This window comes from Perognathus longimembris, chromosome 17, assembly GCF_023159225.1.
Source record: "Perognathus longimembris pacificus isolate PPM17 chromosome 17, ASM2315922v1, whole genome shotgun sequence".
NCBI lineage: Eukaryota > Metazoa > Chordata > Mammalia > Rodentia > Heteromyidae > Perognathus > Perognathus longimembris.
The window spans coordinates 13,555,363-13,579,887 of NC_063177.1; the positions used below are offsets into that span (position 1 = coordinate 13,555,363).

General features: G+C 45.0%; 2 protein-coding genes across 5 annotated transcripts in view; both read left to right on the plus strand.

The window, feature by feature from the left end:
* Slc47a1 (solute carrier family 47 member 1) overlaps positions 1-22,008 on the plus strand; it is a 40,530-nt gene extending 18,522 nt beyond the window's left edge. The window contains exons 15-18 of one of the 4 annotated variants that reach the window (XM_048366633.1): positions 4,702-4,796; positions 5,323-5,407; positions 8,852-9,125; positions 21,982-22,008. In XM_048366633.1, coding sequence (XP_048222590.1) covers positions 4,702-4,796; positions 5,323-5,407; positions 8,852-9,078 — 407 coding nt within the window. In that variant the 3' untranslated portion in view covers positions 9,079-9,125; positions 21,982-22,008. Of the gene's footprint in view, positions 1-4,701; positions 4,797-5,322; positions 5,408-8,851; positions 9,126-9,242; positions 9,810-21,981 lie in introns of those variants that run through there. The other 3 variants (XM_048366632.1, XM_048366634.1, XM_048366635.1) reach the window with 3 other exon arrangements.
* LOC125366153 (multidrug and toxin extrusion protein 2-like) overlaps positions 11,844-24,525 on the plus strand; it is a 40,756-nt gene continuing 28,074 nt past the window's right edge. The window contains exons 1-8 of the mRNA XM_048366631.1: positions 11,844-12,187; positions 12,311-12,412; positions 17,187-17,255; positions 18,082-18,230; positions 19,256-19,298; positions 21,569-21,613; positions 22,640-22,737; positions 24,267-24,364. Coding sequence (XP_048222588.1) covers positions 11,984-12,187; positions 12,311-12,412; positions 17,187-17,255; positions 18,082-18,230; positions 19,256-19,298; positions 21,569-21,613; positions 22,640-22,737; positions 24,267-24,364 — 808 coding nt within the window. The 5' untranslated portion in view covers positions 11,844-11,983. The remainder of the gene's footprint in view (positions 12,188-12,310; positions 12,413-17,186; positions 17,256-18,081; positions 18,231-19,255; positions 19,299-21,568; positions 21,614-22,639; positions 22,738-24,266; positions 24,365-24,525) is intronic.

Below are 24,525 nucleotides of genomic sequence, written 5' to 3' on the forward strand. Positions count from 1 at the left end.
CTGAGTAGCTAGGATTACAGGTATGAGCCACTGGCACTTGGCTGTCTGTGAATTTTTTTAAATATAATTTTATTGTTACTCTTAAGGTGTTGTACAGAGGGGTTACCATTTCATAAGTCAGATAATGAATACAATTCTTTTTGGACAATATCACCCCTTCCTTTGTTTTCCTTCAGTTTCCCCCTCCTGTCCCTCTATGCACTAGTTGCATAGTTCATTTTCTAGATAGTATATACTGAATTTATTTATCTATTTATTATTTTTCTGCCAGTACTGGGGCTTGAACTCAGGGCCTGGGTGCTGTCCTTGGCTTCTTTTTGCTCAAGGATAGCATTCTATCACTTGAGCCACAGCACTACTTCTGGCCTTTTCTGTATATATGGTGCTGAGTAATTGAACCCAGGGCTTCATGTATGCAAGGCAAGCACTTTACCACTAGGCCATATTCCCAGCCCCCGTCCCCGAATTTTATTTTATTTATTTATTATTATTATTTTTTTTTTGGCCAGTCCTAGGCCGTAAACTCAGGGCCTGCGCACTGTCCCTGGCTTCTTTTTGCTCAAGGCTAGCACTCTGCCACTTGAGCCACAGCGCCCCTTCTGGCCGTTTTCTGTATATGTGGTGCTGGGGAATCGAACCCAGGGCCTCATGTATACGAGGCAAGCACTCTTGCCACTAGGCCATATTCCCAGCCCCGAATTTTATTTTTTATAATAGAAAAATAGTTGGAAACCAGCAGCTCATGCCTATAATCTAGCTACTCAGAAGGCTGAGATCTGAGGATCAAGGTTCAAAGCCAAGCCAGGAAAGTCTGTGAGATTCTTATCTCCACAAAACTACCTCCAAAAAAGGTGCTGGCCTTGAGCAAAAGAAGCTCAGGGACAACATCAAGGCCCTGAGTTCAAGCTCTAGGACCAGCACCAACAAAAGAAAGGGTGGGGGGGGGAAGGGAAATTAATGACTGCTCAGCTTTGATTTCTAAAATAATAATGGAGGATACATTGGCAGTGAGTAAGTGATTATGTTAAAACTAAACATTATCTTTGGGGTGAAGTAATGACTACAGGGGTGTTGAGGAGTCATCTGAGCCCTACGGAGACTATCCAGTCCAAGGAGTTCAGTGGATTACAGCCTTTTCTCCAGTTCAATAATATTTAAATAAAAAATACAGACAATGTTCAAAGAACAGACTGGCCAGAGTTCTTTGGGCAGTGGTGCAGAAAATTATTGGGTTGCAATTCTGGCATTATTCACATTTTAGATTTGCAATGACATAGCCAATGGAAATATTAGAGAATTTTTTGGAGTAATTTGTTTTACACAATATACTCAATATTATCTTTATAATATACAATGAATATAAAATACCACGAGGATGCTTTTCAACCTCTTTTTTTTTAATGTCAGTCTGGGGCTTGAACTCAGGGCCTGGGTGCTGTCTCTAAGCTTTTTTGCTCAAGCCTAGTATTCTACCACTTGAGACATAGCTCTACTTCTGGCTTAAAATTTCTTTTACATCTTTTGTTAATATTATTTTTAACTGACAATCATAATTGTGCACATGTCTGGGACAAAACATGATTTTTCTTTTTGAGATAAGTTCTCACTATGTAGCTCAGGCTGACTCAATTATCCCACCTCACCTCTCAAGAGCTAGGACTACAGGTATACACTACAGTGGCTGGCTAAGGTGATTTTTTTTTTTTTTTGGCCAGTCCTGGGCCTTGGACTCAGGGCCTGAGCACTGTCCCTGGCTTCTTCCTGCTCAAGGCTAGCACTCTGCCACTTGAGCCACAGTGCCGCTTCTGGCCGTTTTCTGTATATGTGGTGCTGGGGAATCGAACCTAGGGCCTCGTGTATCTGAGGCAGGCACTCTTGCCACTAGGCTATATCCCCAGCCCCATGTGATGTTTTGATATATGTGTACAATGGAGAGTAATTAGATCTAGATAATGAACATGCCCACCATCTTATTTGCATTATTTTTATGATTAGGTATTTGAAATTTGTTCTTCATTTGAAACACACAGCATTATTGATAACAGTCACCCTACTATGTAGTAGACTCTTACATAGATTTGGGCAGCAGTTGAAATAAACCAAAGCCAAGAAAAAGAGAAAAGCCAAGACTATGCATTTCGAGCCTGCTATACAAGGGAGTTGGACACCATCACCTGCATTTGGGCAGAGACCAGAAGGCAGGCCAAAGAGTGGGAGAGCTGCACAACCAGAACAGAGAGCCTGTATGTGCCAACTAGAGGGGGCTGAATGACACAGGGCCTTCGTGAGATGGGTTAAAGGTACATACTTGACTTTCATGGGTCATATTGGAGTGGTGACTAAAATGAGGGAGACTGTCAGTTATTAACCAAATCCAAGCTGATTGTAACTGAGAAGTTACTGTTTAGCTTCATGGGTTGTCACTAGAGATGGCAGTCCGGCTTCCTGCAAGTCTGATTTCTAGCGGACTGGATCCTTGGGCTGTTTGCTGCAGTGGTGGTAGGTCAGAGTTTTTTTGTTTTTGTTTTTGTTTTTTGTTGTTGTTGTTTTTTGCCAGTCCTAGGGCTTGACCTCTGGCCCTGGGTACTGTCCCTCAGCCTCTTTGTACTCAAGGCTAGCACTCTACCATTTGAGCCACAGTGCCACTTCCATTTTTTTCTGAGTAGTTTATTGGAGATAAGAGTCTCACAGACTTTCCTGCCTAGGCTGGCTTTGAACCACAATCCTCAGATCTCAGCCTCTTGAGTAGCTAGGGTTACAGATATGAGCTACTGGCACGTGGCCAGAGTTCCATCTTTACATACGACCTAGCCATTGTCCATTTGTATATACAGTCTCTCTCACAGCTTTTGCTGAGCTTGGATTTTCTCATTAGTTTACTGTTGACAGAACCTCTCTTCATCCAGTCTCCCTCAGGGCCTTGCATAGGCTTTTTGTTTTGTTTTGTTTTTTTGCCAGTCCTGGGGCTTGAACTCAGGGCCTGAGCACTGTCCCTGGCTTCTTTTTGCTCAAGACTAGCACTCTGCCACTTGAGCCACAGTGCCACTTCCAGCTTTTTCTATATATGTGGTGCTGAGGAATCGAACCCAGGGCTTCATGTATACAAGGTGAGTACTTTACCACTAGGCCATATTCCCAACCCCTTGCATAGGCTTTTTTTGGGTAGAACCTGTAAAGTGCTTTGAGATCTCCATCATCCGTTCCCCCTTAAAAAAAAATCTAGATGCTTAACCCTGTCCCAGAAGCTTCCAGCAGCCTGTGCTTAAAGAAAGTTAGGACCTGGGCTGGGGATATAGCCTAGTGGCAAGAGTGCCTGTCTCGGATACACGAGGCCCTAGGTTCGATTCCCCAGCACCACATATACAGAAAACGGCCAGAAGCGGCGCTGTGGCTCAAGTGGCAGAGTGCTAGCCTTGAGCGGGAAGAAGCCAGGGACAGTGCTCAGGCCCTGAGTCCAAGGCCCAGGACTGGCCAAAAAAAAAAAAAAAAGTTAGGACCTGATGTGTGCCCAGTGGCTTGTGCCTGTAATCCTGGCTACTCAGAAGGCTGACGTGAAAGATCATAGTTTGAGTCCAGCCCATGTAGAAAAGTCCTCTAGACTCCATCTTCAATTAACCAGCAAAATGCTTGACTGGTAGTGTGGCTCAAGTGAGAGTGGTCTAAGCTGAATAAACAAGCTGAGCAAATGAGGCCCTGAGATCAAACTCCAAGACTGGCAAAAAGACAGAAGAAAGAAGCTTAGCACAGTCAGCTCAGTTTATACCTATAAAACTAGCTACTTAGGAGGTTGTGATCTTGGAAGATTGAGGTTCAAATCCAGTGGGGCAGAAAAGTCTGAGAGAATTCATTTCTCCGAATAACCGGCAATATGCTGGAGTGGCGATGTGTCTCAAACACTAGAGTACCAGCCATGAGCAAGAAAGCTAAGTATGAGAGAAGGTATGAAATCCTGAGTTCAAACCCCAGTACCAACATACACACATGAACGTGTACATGTGGGTGTGCACACAATATAATTGGCCATGATGATTTCTTCTTTAAAAAAAGATAGTCAAGGGGTAAAATGGGTCACCCTTGTAATTCTAGCACTTGGAAGGCAGCCTGGATTACACAAGAAAGATGCTTTCTCCTAACAAACTAATAAACATCACTTTTTTTTTTTGCCAGTCCTGGGCCTTGGACTCAGGGCCTGAGCACTGTCCCTGGCTTCTTCCCGCTCAAGGCTAGCACTCTGCCACCTGAGCCACAGTGCCCCTCTGGCCGTTTTCCATATATGGTGCTGGGGAATTGAACCGAGAGCTTCATGTGTAGGAGGCAAGCGCTCTTGCCACTAGGCCATATTCCCAGCCCCACATCACTTCTTTTGAGTAGTATAGGGCAGAAGTAGTTCATCTGATGAAATTTTATTTCCTTGCAGCTGGCATTTTTCTTAGTGCCCAAGAATTAGAATCACCAAGGCCAAAAATAACCTCCTAGACCTTTGTTGTCTCAGGAGGTAATAATGGTCAGGAATACCGGGCCTTCGATTACCTTCTGGAAACTCAAGGAGAGAACAGAGTAGAGGTGTCTGGCCCGCTGTGGGCTCCACCTCAGCCTGGGAAGCAGATTCTCAGCCTAGGCCACAGAAGTGAAGAGGAGCCGTGTCCTCTGCAGGACAACTGATTTCCACTGAGCTAACCCGTCTCCTGTTTCCTCGTCCAGGTCTGTGGTTGGGGTTCATCATCTGCACTTTTTTGCAGGCTGCGTGTTTTTTAGCCTTCATTTCTCATCTTAACTGGAAACAAGCCTGCCAACAGGTAATATGGTGTTTGCTGTTCCTTACCTAGAAAACAAACAGGATCCAATGTGGGGCACTCTTTCATGTTGGCACGTTCTTTCCTCTTAGGTTATCATTATGCTTTTTGGTATGGTTCGGTTTTAACTGGATTTTCAGATGTGGTTCTATCCTGATCCATGTTCCCTTTGTTTATTCAGTGAATAGAAAAATAGCTGGTTTGTCCCACCGCATGCTAGCCTCTTCTTGTCTTTCTGCCTAAAAAGCCAATTTCAGGATGAGAATTGGACCAGGAGAGAAATCCTCCAAGTCTATCCTAACATTGGCTTTGATGATCTCCAAATATTTCTCTAAGATACTTGTTCACTCCCTTCTCATTGCCTTTTCAAGATCAACATTAAATCTGGAAATAGGAGGTAGAAAAGGGCCATTTCAGTCTTTTTCAAAGAGGATCCTAGTGACTCAGAAGCTTCCGTTTCAGTCAAGTAAAATGTCTCAGCGTCATGATCTAATGCCTTATGCACTTACTTTGGGTTTTTACTTTTTAGGCTCAGGTACATGCCAATCTGAAGGTAAATGTGGATGTGGCTCTGAATGGAAATTCTGTTGTCCCTTATGACCCAGTTCACTCAGGTAGGTTATGACAATCTAAGCTCTAGCACAGGCCTAGGGAGGCCCATGGGTGGGACACAAGTAGATTGGCGCCTGTGTACTCCTATTGAAGGAGGCACTGAGGTTTAGAAACAAAAGAGAAAGTCAAGTCACACCTATTTTGAAGTAACTCAACTGAAAGTTCCTTTGCTTCATTTCCATAAACATACTGATTTTTGAGCAGTTTATTGGAGATTAGAATCTCACAGAGTTTCCTGCCTGGACAGCTTTTATCCTCAGATCTCAGCATCCTGAGTAGCTAGGATTACAGATGTCAGCCGCCGTCACTCAGCTTAAATTTTAAAATATAAAATAACTTATAAAATAATTTTTTTGCTCTTTTTTTTTTGGCAGTCCTGGGGCTTGCACTCAGGGCCTGAGCACTGTCTCTGGCTTATTTTTGCTCAAGGCTAGCACTCTACCACTTGAGCCATAGCACCACTTCTGGATTTTTCTATATATGTGGTGCTGAGGAATCAAACCCAGGGCTTCATGTACATGAGGCAAGCACTCTACTACCAGGCCATATTCCCCTCCCCTTATAAAATAATTTCTAAGTCAGGAACTAATGGCTCATGTCTAGCTGCTCAACAAGCTGAGATCTGAGATCTGAGAATTGCAGTTCAAATCCAGCCCCAGCAGGAAAATTCCTGAGACTCTTCTCTCCAATTAACCATGAGAAAAGAAAGGGGAAGTGGTTTAGAGTGATAGAGCACTAGCTTTGAGCAAAAGAGCTGAGGGATGGTACTGAGGCCCTGAGTTCAAGCCCCATGACCACTACCACCACCACCAAATCTAAAATTATTAAATTTATATAAATTTCACTAAAATTAAAAATTATAAAATAAATTATTAAACACATGTAATTTATAACCTATATAATTTATAGAAATTTGTAGTATATCTTATATAAATATGTTTATGGAAATATAATGTATTATAAATTATATATAACTGATATATTATTTAAAATTATATACTATTTCAATAATATATATTATATAAATGTATAAAATGTATATGTAACTTATATTTTATAGAAGACATTTTAATATATTTATAAATACATATATATGTATTTGTGTATATTGGGGCTTGAACTCAAGGCCTGGCATTCTTGCTTGGCTTTTTTGCTCAAGGCTAGCACTTTACCATTTGAGTCACACCCTCACTTCCATCCTTTAGCTGGTTAATTTGAAGATAGGAGTCTCTAATTTATATGCCCAGACTATGTTTGATTCAAGATTCTCAGATCTCAGCTGATTGGAGTAGCTAGAATTACAGGTGTGAGTTACTGGCTTCAAATGTTTACTTGACACAGATACTTGGGTAAATATATGGGTGCAATGTGACTTGTTAATGCAGGAGTACAGATATGTAATGATCAGATGGGGAGACTAGCATACCCATTGCCTCAAACAGGCAGGGCTTCTGCAAAAGGGATCTGTGATCTCTGGCACAACTGTGCATGGAACATCTCAGAAACTGACATTTGCATGTTTGTTTTCATGGGGCCCTGGTGGTCCTTAGATTATTACTTGCTTGAAGAAGCTTATTGTTTAGACCATTGCTTCTAAAGAAACTCTGGCAAATTTGGTTATGTGTTTGTTTTTCTTGTCAATTAATTACTCCTTCCACCTCCCCAGTTTCTTGAGCAGTTTAGTCATATTAGTTCTTTATTCCAAATGACCTCCTACTTTCTGTAGCTGGGCTGTGAATTAAATTGACGTGGCAGATTAACAGGAGAAAACAATATTTAATCACACCCTGAACTCCAGAAAAGAAATTGGGGTGTGGCTTCTGAAAGAAGGTGGCTACCCAAGTTATGGAAGTACAAGGGAAAGAAATCCAAGGTGAATAAAGGTGGCCTTTTGTCTTGTTATTCCCATAAACTCTCTATGGTTGTTGCACCAGCCATTTTCTCAAGATAGATGTTTTTAACTGATGTAGATTTTCTTCATAGTTGCAAACGCCTTACAAACAGAGAGTTTTTCAGAGCTACGACCTGCAGTTTCTCAGAATAAACCACTTTGAAATATACCAAAGAAGAATATAGTTGGGTGGCATATTCTGGTGTCCTATAGCCACATTTTTATCACATTGTAAGCTTTTGGACTTCCTAGATGGCTAAATTTCTGGCAGTGGTCAGTTCTGTTTTTCCTTAGTTTTCATTCATGTTGTCTCAGTTGCCTATGTATCCAAAATTCCTGGCCTAGGATCAGTTTTGGCCACTTGCCCGATGGACTGTCTATTAGATGGATGTTGGTCCCTTGAAACTCTTAAGGTGCTCCCTAAAACCCCAGGTTGACATAGTGAATGGAGAGCAATGCAATGCAATGTAGCCAAATGTAATGGGTTCCTTTTTTTTTGTGTGTGTGTGTGTGAGCACAAAGCCCACAAGCATACCAGGGAGATGAAAGAGTCATACCCAGGAGTGCACTGGGAATAACCCCCAAACAAGAAGGTTTGTGGGGGAAACATGCCTCATCATATGTAGATCCAGAAACACTCCTAAGCATGCTCAGTTGGAGAGTATGCCCTGAATATTAAAAATGTTAACTAGAACAGCCTCTTGGGTGGAGAATTTACAATTAAAGTGAAATTCTAATGAGCACTCTAGAGTGAGCTCACTTCAAGAGTGTGATTCAGCTTGACTTAGTGATTTTCCCTGGTTTTTTGGTGTTTTCTCTGGAGTGTCTCATCCGAAACACATAAAAAAACAACAATAAAGTACTTTGAAGAAAAAATTTTTTCAGTTCTGGGGCTTGAACTCAGAGCTTGGACTCTGTCCCTGAGCCTCTCTGTGCTCAAGGCTAGTGTTCTACTACTTGAGCCACAGCATCATTTTGACTAGGTAATTGGAGATAAGAATCTTAGGGACTTTCCCTCCAGGCTGGCTTTGAACCATGATCCTTGGATCTCAGCCTCCTCAGTAGCTAAGATTACAGGCATGAGCTACCATTGTCCAATTTATGAAATGTTAATAGTTAAAGGGGCAACAGTTACCTCCCCACAACAAGTATAGGATGTTGCCTCTGTAAGTTCTTGCCTCCCAGTTAACAATCTGGCTCATTTAACCACTGTAGCAACTGCTCCTTACATTATCTTTCCCCTAACAATTAGCACACAGTCTCTATCACCTTTTTTTTTTTTTTTTTGGCCAGTCTTGGGGCTTGGACTCAGGGCCTGAGCACTGTCCCTGGCTTCTTTTTGCCCAAGGCTAGCACTCTGCCACTTGAGCCACAGCGCCACTTCTGGCCGTTTTCTGTATATGTGGTGCTGGGGAATTGAACCCAGGGCCTCATGTATACGAGGCAAGCACTCTTGCCACTAGGCCATATCCCCAGCCCTCTCTATCACCTTTCATACAGTTGGAAACAACATTTTCCTTTCAACATGCTAACTAAAATCCTTTATTCTCCACAGTGGGTACTGAAAACCATGAAGAGATTGTAATGAATGATATTGAAAAAAAGGATGAGACTCAGTTGAACCCACAGATGCACCAACAACAACCTTTGCCTGAGCATCCAGTGGACAGCAATACATTGTCTGGAAAACAGTTGGTGTTCCGTCGAGGGCTTGTGCTCCTGGGGGTTGTTTTAGTCTTGGTGGTAGGGATTTTGGTGAGAATATATGTAAGAATTCAGTGATGTGGCAGGAGAGAGATAATCAGGTCAAATGATACAGGTGCTTCCAGGCTTATGATGTAATAACTTTTGGACAAGCCCATTGTAACTTAAAAGTAAGTTAGGACTAGAAGTATGGCTGAATGGTAGAGCTTAGTGTGCTCAGGGGGCCCTGGGTTCAATCCCTAGCATGTACACACACACACACACACACACACACACACACCACATACACACACACACACACACACACACGAAAGGCAGAGGAGGAATAAAGCAAAGAAGGAAGAAAGGAAGGAGAAGGGAAAGAGAGAAATCCTGACTCCACAATGCATTTCACACCTCTAGCTACCAAACATCAAAGTTAGTTAACACAACACACTATAGAACATTCTTGCCCTCATGATTTGCAGGACTGATAGCAAGCTGCAGCTTTCTGTGGCTGCCTTCCTTTTTAAAAGAGGGTGGTATCATGTATCAGTAGCTTGGGAAAAAGCTCTAAATTCAAAATTCAAAGTAGCATTTACTAAATGAAATGTAAAGTTGAACTGGTGGAAATTGGCTCACCCATATGACACAGGTCCAGAAGTGTGGCAGCTTTAAAGAATGTACATTATTTAGCTGCACCTATAGGTTTTTTTAGTTATTGCTGGTACTGGGACTTGAACTCAGGACTTGCGCACTCTCCCTAAATATTTTGCTCAAGACCAGTGTTCTACCACTTGAGCCACACCTCCACTTCTGGCTTTTTGATGGTTAATTGGAGATGAGTTTCATGGAGCCGGGTGCCAGTGGCTCACACCTGTAATCCCAGCTACTCAGGAGGCCGAGATCTGAGGATCACAGTTCAAAGCCATCCAGGCAGGAAAGTCCATGAGACTCTTATCTCCAATTAACCACTAGAAAAAACCCGAAGTGTCACTGTGGCTCAAGTGGTAGAGCACTAGCCTTGAGCTGAAGAACTCAGGGACAGTGCCCAGGCCCAGAGTTCAAGCCCCATGACCGACCAAAAAAAAGTTTCATGGACTTTCCCACCCAGGTTGACTTCCAAGTTTAATTCGACTTCCAACTTTAATCCTCAGATATCAGCCTTCTGAGTAGCTAGAATTACAGGCATGAGCCATGGAGGCCGGGCAAAGATGTATTTTTTAATGAAGGACCTAAAGTGAATGTCATATCTTAGACCAAGATGAATGAGGTTAGAATAAAAATTTCATCCCCCACTGTCTGGATTAAAGACCCCTGGATACTTAACTGTATAAATCTATGCTTCCCTGTTTCTTGTTTTGTTTTGGTTTTTTGCCAGTCCTGGGGCTTGAACTCAGGGCCTGAGTACTGTCCCTGGCTTCTTTTTGCTCAAGGCTAGCACTCTACCACTTGAGCCACAGTGCCACTTCCAGCTTTTTCTATATATGTGGTGCTGAGGAATCACCACATATATAGGGCTTCATGTATACAAGGCAAGCACGCTACCACTAGGCCATATTCCCAGCCCTTCCCTGTTTCTTCTACCTACTGTTTTCTAAGACACAAACCCATATATAAAATGCTTTGGAATTCCTCCTCTATGAATTATTTAAAATACATTTTTGCAATATAACTTTCCTGTGTCCTAGGTTTTATTCAATAGGCCAGTGGCACTTTTGATCTTTACCTGGAGGCCAGACTTCAGACACTGTGGGTGCATAGTTGGAGAGCTGGGAAGATCCAAACAAGAGTGCTATTTCCTGGCTGTGTCCAGAGGACAAAGCTTTAATAAAGGCTTTAGATTTACTAGCTACCCTGCTTGGTTCAGCTCTTAGTAGGGTTAATTCCACACTGCAAATCTTGACTTTAAGTACCCTGGGTGCTAGAATGGATGCAAGAGGAGGCTGTTGCTTTTGCTGGAAAGAACAGATAAGAAACAAAATTACAAAAGTAGCTGTGTGTAAAAAACATCCAACTACTGGGATTTTTGTTGCCTCTGCTGCTGGGGGTGGAACCCGGGGGCCTCCCTTCCTGCTACCCTATATGCACAATCCACCCCCAGCGCTGACTACCAAAAGGCCCTAAGAGGTCCTTCTTGGGTGTGTAAATGTATATCGTTCTCTAGAGACCCAGAGTAAGCATGTGCCCTTCCAGAGGGGCCTGCGAGACTGAGGCAGCCCAGAAAATCCCCTTTCCCAGTTCTTTGGAATGCCTCAGACCCCTCTCCACTCTCCTTTCCGCAGGACAACCCTATGTCTCCCTTTCTGCTTGGTCCCAGATATACGGGGTTCCTCCAACCAGCCTCAGGTGGGAGGGGCAGGTGCAGGGGCTGCAGGAGCAGGGAACCCCGAGGTTCCAGAGACGGTCTTGCCATGCCCACGTCCCTCCAAAAATGCTCTGAGCGCGTGGAGGGTGACAAATGACATTTTTGCTTCTGCAATCCACTTTAGTCTCTGTAAAGAAGACCCCACCTCCACCCCATTCTCCATCCCTGACCCTCAAGCGCTCTGCCTGGTGATGGGATGGGGATGAGATGGGGATGGGTGGTGATAGGGTGGGGGTGGGGATGGGGATGGGATGGGATGGGATGGGGGTGGGGATGGGGTGGGGATGGGGTGGGGATGGGGTGAGGGTGGGATGGGGTGGGGATGGGGCAGGGATGGGGCGGGGATGGGGTGGGGATGGAATGGGGATAGGGTGGGGCGAGGGGGGTCTTCCCCCAGCCCGACCCTCCCGGGGGTCTGCGACCATTGGTATTTGGACAGGGGGCCCGCGCAGAGGCGGGGCTAGGGAGAGACCGGGGGCAGGCTGGGGGTGGGGCCCGGGGCCAGTCGACCCAGTCCAGGTCCCGGGGTACCCGAGTCCCCCGCAGGGGGGCATTGGCGAGCGGGACCGGATTGTCTCCGCCTCCGCCTCCCGCAAGGCGCCCTGCAGGCTGACTGGAGCCCCTCCTGGCCACGGCATGGAGCCCCCCGCGATCGCCGAGCCCTTCGAGGTCGCCCCCGACAGCTTGGACTTGGCCGCCGCCGTCACCTTGAGACCCGAGCGGCGGCCGGATGCCTCCCGGTGGCGCGTTGCCTTACGGGGCCTGCGGGGCTTGTGGGGTGCGCTACCCCCCGAAGTGCTGCGCGAGGCGGCGGAGCTGGCGGCGCTCGCGGGCCCCGTGGTGAGCTTGGCGGCGGTGTCGGGGCGCAGCTCCGGGAGTTCCGCCAGCGCCCCTTCCCTTCGCTTGGTGGTGGTGGGGGGGACGAGAAGGGTGACCCCGCTTTCCTCTCCGATCCCTCTGCAGTTCCTGGCGCAGCTGATGCTCTTCCTCATCGGCATCGTCAGCTCTATATTCTGCGGACATCTGGGCAAGGTGGAGCTGGACGCCGTGACTCTAGCTGTGTCGGTAGGTGTTCGCATGGACGCTGCCTTCTCCTCGGAGCTGAGGGCGCGGCGGAGCCCCTGAACTTTCAAGAACTCAGTTCTTAAGTTTGTGGTGAACCCAGGGCCTGGAGTGTGCCAGGCAAGCACCCTCCCCTCCCCCTTCCACCAGCGAGGAGAAAGGAGATCGAGGCCCCTACTTCCCCCAAGCCTGTGAGCAGACTTCTAAAGGCACCAGGTCTCCTGGAGGAAGGTTGCTAATTGTGCCTATCTACGAAAACCAAAAGAGCTCCATTTTTTTTTCTATTATGAAAGCAAACCAACAAATCCATTAACTGAGTTATATACACTTCATGAAGTCCGCACTATTTCACTTTGTCAAAGGTGTCTGTTTATTAGTGTGGATTGGAATTACACCTTCTTTGAAGTCTCTCCTTGTTAGTGCTTCTGTGGACAGCTTGTGTGTTTTATGTTTAGTTCAGGCTTCCAAACAAGATGACAAAGACTCCTCCTGATGATGATGGCAGATATCCCCCCCCCCCATCTTAGAAAATGTCTTTTCTGTCTGTCCTCCCATCCCCTCCCAACCCCAAGGTGGGGATACCCAGTAAGACCACAGAAGGTCACAGAAGTAAGTTTCTCATTAGTCTTACAGGAGAGGAGACCAGGCTGTGTGGAATTACATTTTATGTATGGGCCAGTTATCTGTATTAATTAGGGGCTGGGGACATTTCTGCTTCCTTATTAGATTGGGCCTCTAGCAGGTCAAGAAGGGCTGTCCCAGTGTCCAGGAATAGATGTCCTGTGCTTGGGATCAGGCATCAGAGTCCTTGCCTGTGCTATATCCTAGTTCTTGTGTGATGTGAATTAGCAGGAGACAATCAGAGGGTGGATCAAGGCTGGGTATTTTCCTGGCCCTGCTTCCCAGGGCTCATTTCTGGACAGCTTCTCTAGGTTCCTGGCACAGTTACATCTTCTTTCTTGTTTATCACACCTCTTGGCCAGTCATTGACCTCAGCCTGGATGTCTCCTTTTCTCTCCCAGGCTCTGCTGTCATCCCAGGAAGGCTCCAACCCCTTCCACCTTCCTCAGAGTCCACTTCCGGTTCCTCATCTGCCCATTTCCACCTTTCATGTAGACCCACAGCAGAAATGTTACCTTTCCTATCAACCTCTCAATCAGAGCCCTGCCAGGTCCCCCCTTCAACCATCCTTCCAGACCTTGACCTCGTGGGGTTGCTCCTGCTAGGACCCCTTCATCTTCTCTCACACCTGTATCCCACTTGACTTCCTGCCTGGCACCTTGCCAGGTCACTGTGACCTTCACCCGTGGCCCAGTATTAGGAAACTACTATGGCATTTCATTCTGGCCTCTCTGACACTTGCATCTCTTTTTTCACCCCTCTTTCTTCTTTCAGGGTTTTTTTTGGGGGGGGAGGGGGAAGGAGTGAACTGGTATTTGAATTCAGAGATTTGCACTTGCTAGACAAGTGTTCTATTATTTGAACCCCTCTTCTAGCCTTTTCCACTCTCACTAATGTTTGAATTCATGGGTCTTGCTTTTTAACCATGCCAGCCTAGACCTTGATCCTCTTGTTCATGCTTCCCACATAACTGGAATGACAGGCACATGCCACCACACTCAGATTCTTATTGATTGAGATGGGGATCTCATGAACTTTTATACCTGGGCTGGCCTTAAACTTTGATCCTTCCAATTTCAGTCTCTAGGATAGCTGGGATTCCAGAGGTGAGTCACCTTCCTCAGTTCCACTTTCTTTGTCTATTTATTGGTGTCTCCAAATCCTCTCTCAAACTTTGATCCTTCTGGTTTCAGCCTCTATATTAGCTAGGAATATAGATAGAAGTCACCATGCCCAGCTCCATTTTCTGTGTCTGTTTATTGGTGTCTCCCAATTCATTATTATCATCCATGACCTGAGCTTCAGGCTCAGGCAACCGCTTGGAGTGTGGATAATCTGAAAGCTAGAGGGACTCATCCAACCCAGTGTTTGAAAGTACTTCCTGGCATTCCACCATTAAACAACATCCCCTGTCCATCTTTTAAGTTTTTATATCCTGAAGGTCAATCAGTCAGCAAGTTCTGCTCACTTTATCTCCCACATTCCAGAATCTCTCCCTTTCTTCGTTTTCCCATACCACTTCCTGGGTGGCCCTCCCCCTCTCCGCCTCTCCTCCAAGGCCATCCGGCTCTCCCCCAGGTCCCTGGGCCCTGTAGCTGCTGAGTCTTGGCTCTGACCACTTTGTGCTGATGTTTATCTTTGTGGTTCTCTCTCCTCACAAATCTTAAGTTCACTTTTGCCAAACTTGGCTCCTGGCACAGATCTGGCCCAACCCAATATTTCAGAAAGACACATGGCACAGGTGTCCCACCTCTGAGTCAGCTGGCTGTCAGTTGCTTGTCCTTCTGCCCTCCTGCCCCACCCTGTCAGCTTTTCCGCTCTGTAGCATGGAGACTTCTGCTCTTTTATTTGTTTCATTGAAATGATTTAAAAGTACATTTTGAAGAAAATAAAACTGAATTAAGGTTTTGGGACTGCGGTTATAGCCAGTGGTACAGCATCTACCTAACAAGCACAAGGCCCTCAGTTCAAATGCCAATACCACAAAAAGAGAAAGGGGGTGGGGTGAGGAAGGGAGGGAGGGAGGGAGAGAAGAAGAGGAAGGATTGGTTTTATTTATTTTTTTTGCATTACTTATAAAGTATTTGTTTTGCCTTAGATGCTTGCAATGTTAACAAATGATACAGAAGAGCCTGGCACTAGTGGCTCATGCCTAAATCCTAGCTCCTCAGGAGGCTGAGATATAAGGATCATGGTTCAAAGACAGCCTAGGCAGGAAAGTCTGTGAAACTTATCTACAATTAACCAGCAAAAATCCCTAAGTGATGGGGCTGGGAATATGGCCTAGTGGTAGAGTGCTTGCCTCGTATACATGAGGCCCAGGGTTCGATTCCTCAGCAACACATATATAGAAAAGGCCAGAAGTGACGCTGTGGCTCAAGTGGTAGAGTGCTAGCCTTGAGCAAAAAGAAGCCAGGGGCAGTGCTCAGGCCCTGAGTTCAGGCCTCAGGACTGGCAAAAAAAAAGCCCTAAGTGAAGCTACAGCTCAAGTGCCAGAGTGCCATCCTTGAGCAGAAAAAGCTCAAGGACAGTGCCCAGGCCCTGAGTCTAAGCCCCATTATTAGCACAAAACAAACAAAAAACCCAAGATACAGAAGTAAGCCATTAATACAAGTTGCCATTTGAAGGATTGGTTTTAGATTTCTTCCCTCCTGTTTATCCTGCAAACCCCTCAAAATAAGAAGGCAGGAAGATGCCTGGTTTGAGGTGTAAAAGTGGCAGGAACTAGGAAATATGGTTCACCACTGTGGAAAGGCGTGAGGAGGGTGTATAGGAAGGTTGGTGAGCTCCACAGGCAGGTGTGGCCCCAGATGAAGCTTTAAGGGAGCTCTGCTGTTGTCCTTAGCCAGTGGGTGGCGAAACTTTGCTTTGCCTTTTAGACTTAAACTGTAACTAACTTGGCAAGATAGTAGAGTCATTTACACCATAGCTAGATAACATTTATGTGAACTTTTTTTTTTTTTTTTTTTTTTTGCCAGTCCTGGGCCTTGGACTCAGGGCCTGAGCACTGTCCCTGGCTTCTTCCCGCTCAAGGCTAGCACTCTGCCACTTGAGCCACAGTGCCGCTTTTGGCCGTTTTCCGTATATGTGGTGCTGGGGAATCGAACCTAGGGCCTCGTGTATCCGAGGCAGGCACTCTTGCTGCTAGGGTATATCCCCAGCCCTATGTGAACTTTTTGATTAAAAAAATTTTGTTTTGAGAGACAAAGCATCTTTGTAGTCTAGGCTGACCTTGAACTCATGATCTTCTTGCTTCCACCTCCCAAGTGCTGAGATTGCAGGTGTTCACACTTCTACACTGGACCTAGAGCTGGGGATGTTGCCTGACATAAGTAAAGTTCTGGTTTTAATCATCAACACTGCAAAAATAAATAAAATCTCGATGTTATTACAATTTGTGTATAATATGAAAGGATTTATAAGTGTCTTATTGTTTTATTTAACCTGAAAGACATTTTTCTATACACAGACTAAGGGTCACAGAAGCCTTGTCATGGAAGGATGCATGAATAGCTCGTGGACTTGGGCTGAGGGACAGGGGTGTAGACATAGGGGCCCAGAGAGCTCAGCACCAATCAGACTGCTTGCTGTTCTGCTCTGAAGAAAACCTCAGGATTTTTTGCTGAACTAGTTTTCAAGGGTCAGACAAACATTAGGCACAGAGGGCAGAGAGAATTTTCTGAGTAGATTCTCATATAGGGGACACATGATTGGGTCTATGGCCTATAGGCATCAGCCAAAATGTAACTTTTACCTATTTAATTTTTCCTTTTTTCTTTTTCTTTTTTATTTTTCAAAGCAAGATCTTGCTCTGTTACTGAGGCTGGCATCAGACTCCTTGAACTAAGTGATCTTCTGGCCTCCTGAGTAGCTGGGACTACAGGCATGCATCACAGTGCCTGACTTTAAACAGAGAGATGATAACACACCACATTAAGAAAAACTAGGTGTGGACTTTCCCCAGTTGACACAGAGTTAAGAGTATATTCTTTGGTTAGAAGTATATCTTGTTCCATAGTCAGCAAGGATCCTATTGGATCTGAAATACTGAGCCTGACATGTGCAGTCATGAGTAGCTCTTTAAAGATGAGGTCCCTTGGTGTAAAGTGAGCTGTTTGATGGTGATGGTATCTGTGGCACCGGTTGTTTCTTGCAGGTTGTGAATGTTACTGGGATCTCAGTCGGAACGGGCTTAGCCTCGGCTTGTGACACACTGATGTCTCAGGTGAGGACAATTACCCTTTATGCTAGAGACTGCCCAGGGAAGTGTCTAATCTGTGGTCACTAGGGCAAACACAGTGCTTCTAGGGGAATGTGTGTATAGGGCAGGGAGCTCTCCTGTGTCACAGGACAAAACCACAGCAATACAGTTCTAGATAGTATAAGGGACTTCGTTTTGGTTCCATGTGGTCTGGTCTGATACAGGAGCTCAGTCCAAACCATTGGCCTCCCATCATGGTTGTGTAACAGCTAGTTCTGTCCTCAGCTTTACCTGCTCAGGGCTATGTTTCCCTTTTTCTTCCTTGTCTGTACTGCCCCTGAAACTTCTCAAAGAGTTCTTTGCATTCTGTGTCCTGACTTCCATTCTGAACTCAGCCCCCATCAAGGCTTCTTCCATTGTTTGCCACCATGGGGCCTGCCCTCTTTCAGGGGCCTTGGGATAAAATCATTGGGTGAACCCACTTGGCTTTCCCAATAATGTGTGCATTTTTCTTCCTCTGCCCCACTAAGGTTTGCCTGGCCTTGGACCCCTCCCTCCCTCACCTTGTACCACAACCAACATCTCCTGAAGCTTCAACCCCTGTCTCACAGTTTCCAAGATTCCTGGTTACCTGCCTCAGTTCCCAAGAGTAGGGACCAATTTCAGGATTGGTAGAACGCCATGGTGGCAACTAGCTCACTGGCTACCCCTGGGCCTGCAGCTCACCTGCACTGCTGACTTCAGAAGGAATGGCTGCTTGAGCCACAGCTGGGCTACAGGAAGTGGCTGCTCTAGGCCTTGGGCTGCTAATAGACCATAGCATTCTTTCTCTGCCCGTTTTTTCCCCAAGTCCTTTGGGGGTAGGAACCTGAAACGTGTGGGCATCATACTGCAGAGAGGAATCCTCATCTTGCTGCTATGCTGCTTCCCTTGCTGGGCCATCTTCATCAACACTGAACACCTCCTCCTGCTCCTACAGCAAGACCCGGAAGTTGCCAGGTCAGCAGTACTACTCATGGTTGTCGGTTCAGAGTAAGGGGCAGTCTGCCATTACACCTGGGCTGCTGTATGCAGCTCATTAGCTGGACTCAAACCCTTGCAAATGGAAGCTGTGACTGTGAGCCTAGACCCCAGCTTCAGGGACCTGCCCCAGGATAATGTGTTCATGTGTTCTTTCATGTATTGTTCCACATTTCCAGACAATAGTAGAATACCAGCACGATTGTCTTTACTTTTTAGAGTTATTGTTATTGGAGTTTTGGATTCTTTCTTCCTTCCTTTCTTTCTTTTTAGTGGTACTGGGATTTAAACTATGAGCCCTGTGCTTGTTTGCTAGGCAGGCACTCTACTACTTGAGCCATGGCCCCAGCTCTTTCTTTCACTTTAGTTATTTTTCAGTTATGCAGTTATCTTTTAGTTGCTTTTCCTATAGGATCTCACTTTTTTTGCTCTGGAATTGAAATCCTCCTATTTATGACCCCCAGGAAGCTGGGATGACAGACATGTACCACCATGTCTAGCTTAGAGTCTCACCAACCTGCCTGGGCTGGCCTTGAACTGTGATCCTCTCAGTCTCTGCCTCCCAAATGGCTGGGATGACAGGTGTGAGGTACCATACTTGGCCTGGATTATTTTATTTGTTTTTTAGACCTACAGTTCCAGTATGATCTTTTGTGTTGCCCCTAGGATACATGGTCCTTTCTAGAAGATTCTTACTCACTATGAAGTAGTTCTGGAGATTTCAGATGGTTTCTGAATTGTGCTAGAGTTTTAGTTCACTTTTTGTGCTCACTTTATCTTTTAGGCCAAGAAGAACTTGAAAAATGTCCAAGTTGTCCAGCTTCCTCTTAGATGGTGGACATTTCACAGAGCTCATGTTGGGCAGAAAACCAAAGCTGTGAATCATTTTCACCCACAGATTTTTTTTAGTTGTAATTTTTAGGACCTACTCTGTTCAGCTTGAAGAGAGTATGAACAAATACTATTTTATTATTAACTGAAGACTATTTTATTGTTTATTTCAGGATAGCCCAAGTTTATGTGATGGTTTTCATTCCAGCGCTGCCTGTAAGTTTTAAGACTGTTATGTTTCTTTCTATTAAGTGCATATTGATTTTAGAAAGTAATTTCTTTTGAGACATTTTAACACATGTATGTAATGTACTTTGACCATATTTCCCCCTCCACCCTGTCCCCCTTTTCTTCCTCAACTGTTCCCCTCCTTCTTTCATTCCATTTTTTCTATCTGTATTTCACATCAGAGAAAAACAAACACGTGATGTTTTTCTACGTGAATCTAGCTTATTTCATTTAACATGATGATCTCCAGTTCCATTCATTGTCTTGCAAATGGCATGACTTTGTTCTTTATGGCTGACCTCATTGTGTATATATGCCTTTTTTTTTTTAATTGGTTGTGGGGCTTGAACTCTGGGCCTAGCTGCTGTTTCTGAGCTCTTTTTGCTCAAGGCTAGCACTCTACCGCTTTCAGCCACAGTGCCACTTATTTTTGTTGTTGTTGTTGTTGTTGTTTTCTGGTGGTTAATTGGAGATAGAGTCTCACTGACATTCTTGCCTGGGCTGGCTTTGAACCTCAGGGCTCAGACCTCAGCCTCCTGAGTAGCTAGGATTATAGGCATGAGTCATCAGCACCTAGCTTGGGTCATTTCATTTTTAATGTCTGTTTATTTTTAAGGTTTTGAGGAACTTCCAAACTGATTCTCAAAGTGGTTGTACCAATTAACATCCCTACCAGAGGTGAATGAGGGGTACATTTCCTCAGGGTCCTTGCCAACATTTCATTGTTTTTGTTGTCTTTCCATGGAATCTCAGTGTGCCTGGGATTTATATTCTTTCCATTTATAGATTCATTCTTTTGTTATTAAACTTTTGAGTCTCGTGTAATTTTTTTCCTGGGCTGGCTTTGAACTGTGATCCTCCAGATATCAGCCTCCTTAGTAGCATGAAAGGCATGAGTCACGGGCACCCAGCTCAAGGTTACCTTTGAATGCACATTCATCACAATGATTACTAGGCACCCCTCAAAGCTATCCAGAAGGCCAAGGCCATGGCTTTTGCTTCAGCCAGTGAGAACTTGCCTGTGTCTATTCCTTAGGGAGTAAATCTCTAACTCTGTTTATATGGATCTGGTTTTCTGAATTTGAGTATGTCAAAGTTTGGTTGGGTGTCAGTGCCTCATGCCTGTAATCCTAGCTACATAGGAGGCTGCGATCTGAGAATTGCAGTTGAAAGCAAGCCCAGGCAAGAAAGTCTCTTATCACCAATTAATTACCAAAAAGCTGGAAGTGGAGCTGTGGCTCAAGTGATAGTGCACTAGCTTTGAGAAAAATAAAGCCTAGGGATGGCACCCAATCCCAGAGTTCAATCCCCACCCCTGCCCCGAAAAAAGATAATTATATTGCTAATAGAGGGGTATGTGTGTGTGTGTGTATATTACCAGGGCTGAACTTGGGCTTTGTGCTTGCTAGACAAGCACTCTAGAACCCTTTTGCTCTGTTGTTGTTGTTTTTTTAAATAGGGCCATCTGGACTTTAATACCACTGTGCTCAATTTTTTTATTAGTTAAGATGTAAGTCTTGTGAACTTTTTGCTTGGAATGGCCTCAAACCACAATCCTTCTGAGTTTTACCTCTTGAGTAGCTAGGATTGCAGGCATGAGCCACTGGTATCTTAGTAAAATATCTTATTAAAAAGTATCTACTGGGCTGGGAATGTGGCTTAGTGGTAGAGTGCTTGCCTAGCATGCATGAAGCCCTGGGTTCAGTTCCTCAGCACCACGTAAACAGAAAAAGTCAGAAGTGGTGCTATGGTTCAAGAGGTAGAGTGCTAGCCTTGAGCAAAAAGAACCCAGGGACAGTGCTCAGGCCCTGCATCTAAGAGCCAGGACTGGCAAAAAAAAAGTATCTACTGGTAGACATGAATCAGTGGCTTATCCTAGCTACTCAGCAGGCTGAGATCGGAGGATCATGGTTCAAAGCCAGTAGGAAAGTATGCGCCTCTTATCTCCAATTAACTATAAAAAAGCCAGACTTGTGGCTCAAGTGATAGAGTACCAGTCTTGAACAAAACAGCTCAGGGACAGTACCTAGGCTCTGCGTTCAAGCTCCAGGACATATATATATATATATATACACACATATATATATACTTATATATATATGTATATATATTTAGTTATCTACTGGGACTGGGGTTAGAGATCATTGATAAAGCACTTATCTTGCATGTGCCTGGGTTTCATCCACATTACCACAAAACAACAGCAGCAACAAGGCAGGAATGAAATCTACTCTTGTTATTTTCTGCTTACTGTCTAGGCAGCATTCCTGTTCCAGCTGCAGACAAGATACTTGCAGAGTCAGGTAATCTTTTTATGTTTTTGCTCCGTACTCCTGGAAAGATATGGTAAGTATTTTGAAGGAATTGTCTCCCATTTTCTTTTTTCCCCCATTACAAGGACTTTTCTACAAAAATCGATGAATATAACTAGGTGCCAGTAGCTCACACCTGTAATCCTAGCTACTCAAGAGACTAAGATCTGAGGATTGCTGCTCAAAGTCAGCCTGGGCAGGAAAGTCCATGAGGCATTTCTCTCCAATAAACTATCCAAAGAGCCAGAAGTGGCACTGTGGCTCAAGTGCTAGAGTGCTAATCTTGAGCAAAAAAGCTCAGAGACAGTGCCCAAACCCTGAGTTCAAGCCCCAGGACTGGTGTACATGTGTATGTGCACACATGTGTACACACACATACACACACGTGCGTGCGCACACACACACACACTCTGAGTTTATGCACAAAGGAAAGAAACAAGTGGCACCATTAGACATTTCCCACACACGTGGTAGATGCTCACCTAGCCCAGAGCAGTCAAGCAGCATGGCCCCAGTGTCTCCTGAATGGTTTGTCTTCTCCATCCCCCCTCCCACCCCATCTCACCTGTAGTGCCTGTTTTGTGATTTTCCCTCCTTTTCTTCTCTCTCTGCTGCTTTTAGAGCATCTGACCCACCAGGGCCTACAGAAACATTTAGGAGCTCCTGGTTGGCTTGGCTGAAGCCATCCCAATGAAGGAGACACATCTGATCCTTTCTGTTTCTCCAATCTTGGGTGACTTTGCCCTCCTTAAAAATTGTCCTATTTAAGCTGGGCATTTGTGGCTCATGAGACTCTTACCAGAAAACCAGAAGCAGAGCTGTGGCTCAAAGTGGTAGACCATTAGCCATGAGTGGAAAAAGAGCTCAGGGGCAGCACCAGGCCTTGTGTTCAAGCCCCAGAACTGGCACAAAAGGAAAAAGAAAAACTGTTCCATTTACCTATGAATGTTCACTTGACAGCCTAGCTAACTCTCTTGTGGAAATGCTCATTTTTTTCTCTTTGTTTGGGGATTTCAGGGCATCATTATGCCTCAGGTTGTTACTGGGATTGCAGCAAACATCGTCAATGTGTGCATGAATGCTCTCTTGCTCTATGCCCTGGATCTCGGAGTGGTGTGAGTCACACACAGAGGGTGTCTGTGTGCTGGGTGGGTGGGCCCTGCCTCAGGGGCTAACAAAACAGAAGTGAAGCAGGGCATGAAGACAGGCAAGCAGGCACTTACAAGTTGATGTTCAGGTGCTGGGCATGGCAGATAAGAGGTGGCTGCCATGCAAGAAAACAAGAAAGAAAGCATAGCATATTAGCATGTAAGAACACATCAACAAAAATCCATTTATAGCTAGACACTGGTGACTCATGCCTGTAATCCTACCTACTCAGGAAGCTAAGATCTGAGGATTGTGGTTCAAAGCCAGCCTGGGCAGGAAAGTCTTATCTCCAATTAACCCCTAGAAAACTGAGAGTGGCACTGTGGTTTCAACATGGTAGAGCACTAGCCTTGACCAAAAGTCCTGAGTTCAAGCCCCATGACCCAAAAACTAAAACAACGACAAAAACAAAAAATCTATCCGGTTGGTTTCAGGAGCAGATTAATTAACACCTAATAACAATGTGAGGTCTGGATAGGGGAGTGAAGTAAGAGAATAGATGAAAGGGCTGGGGATATGGCCTAGTGGCAAGAGTGCTTGCCTCGTATACATGAGGCCCTGGGTTCAATTCCCCAGCACCACATATAAGAAAATGGCCAGAAGTGGCGCTGTGGCTCAAGTGGCAGAGTGCTAGCCTTGAGCAAAAAGAAGCCAGGGACAGTGCTCAGGCCCTGAGTCCAAGCCCCAGGAATGGCCAAAAAAAAAAAAAAAAAGAGAGAGAGAGAATAGATGAGAAGACAGTTCCTGGCTCACTGTAACCGCAGGCTTTAGGTTGGTGGTGATAAAATGGCATGCACTAAAGAGGCTCCAAAGTTTTTTTCTAGGAAAAAACAAATGTATTATAATCCTGAGGAATAAAACTGCTATGATGAGAAGTGGTATTTTAAACACAGGAACTGGTTAATCCATTCAGACTAATTAATGTCTAAGAAATTATTATAAATCTTCATGTGGGGCTGGGAATATGGCCTAGCAGTACAGTACTTGCCTTGCATAAATCTTCGTGTCCTTTTGGCTTTCCCACTGATGAACCGTAACATTGAATTTTTCCACACAACTCAATCTCAGTGAAAAGGAAAAGGTCTCTTATGAATAGATTCAGATTTTGTTTGTTTGGTTTTTGGTGCCAGTCAAGGGGCTTTGAACTCAGGGACTTGGTACTGCCCCTGAGCTTTTTTGCTCAAGGCCAGTGCTCTATCCCTTGAGCTACAGCTCCACTTCTGGTGTTTTGGTAGTTAATTGGAGACAAAAGAGTTTCACAGACTTTCCTGCCCCAAGCTGGCTTCAAACCATGATCCTCAGATCTCAGTCTCCTGAGTAGCTAAGATTCCCAGTGCCCAGCTAGATTCAGATTTTAAAACATTAAAAGAAGACAGCCCAGGAGCTCCAGGCTAATGAAGAACGGATTCTTACCACTGAGCAAAGCCTTGCGTGGATCACTTTATGGATTCTAGTTGAAGGATCGGTTTGGTAATGATGGCCTTTTCTCCTCCAGAGGGTCTGCCTGGGCCAACACCACGTCCCAGTTCGTCCTATCTGCTCTGCTCTTCCTCTACATGTGGTGGAAAAAAATCCACATCAGCACCTGGGGAGGTGGGTGCACTGCGCTGCTTCTTGACTTTCCTTACCTCTTCTTCAGTAGGATGCCATTCTTGTTTTTGACCTTTCTTCCCAAATGTTTTTAATCTCTGAGGAAACCTAAGATTTTTTTTTTGAAAACACTGAAGTAACTGAAAATGTGAAAGTAAATTGGC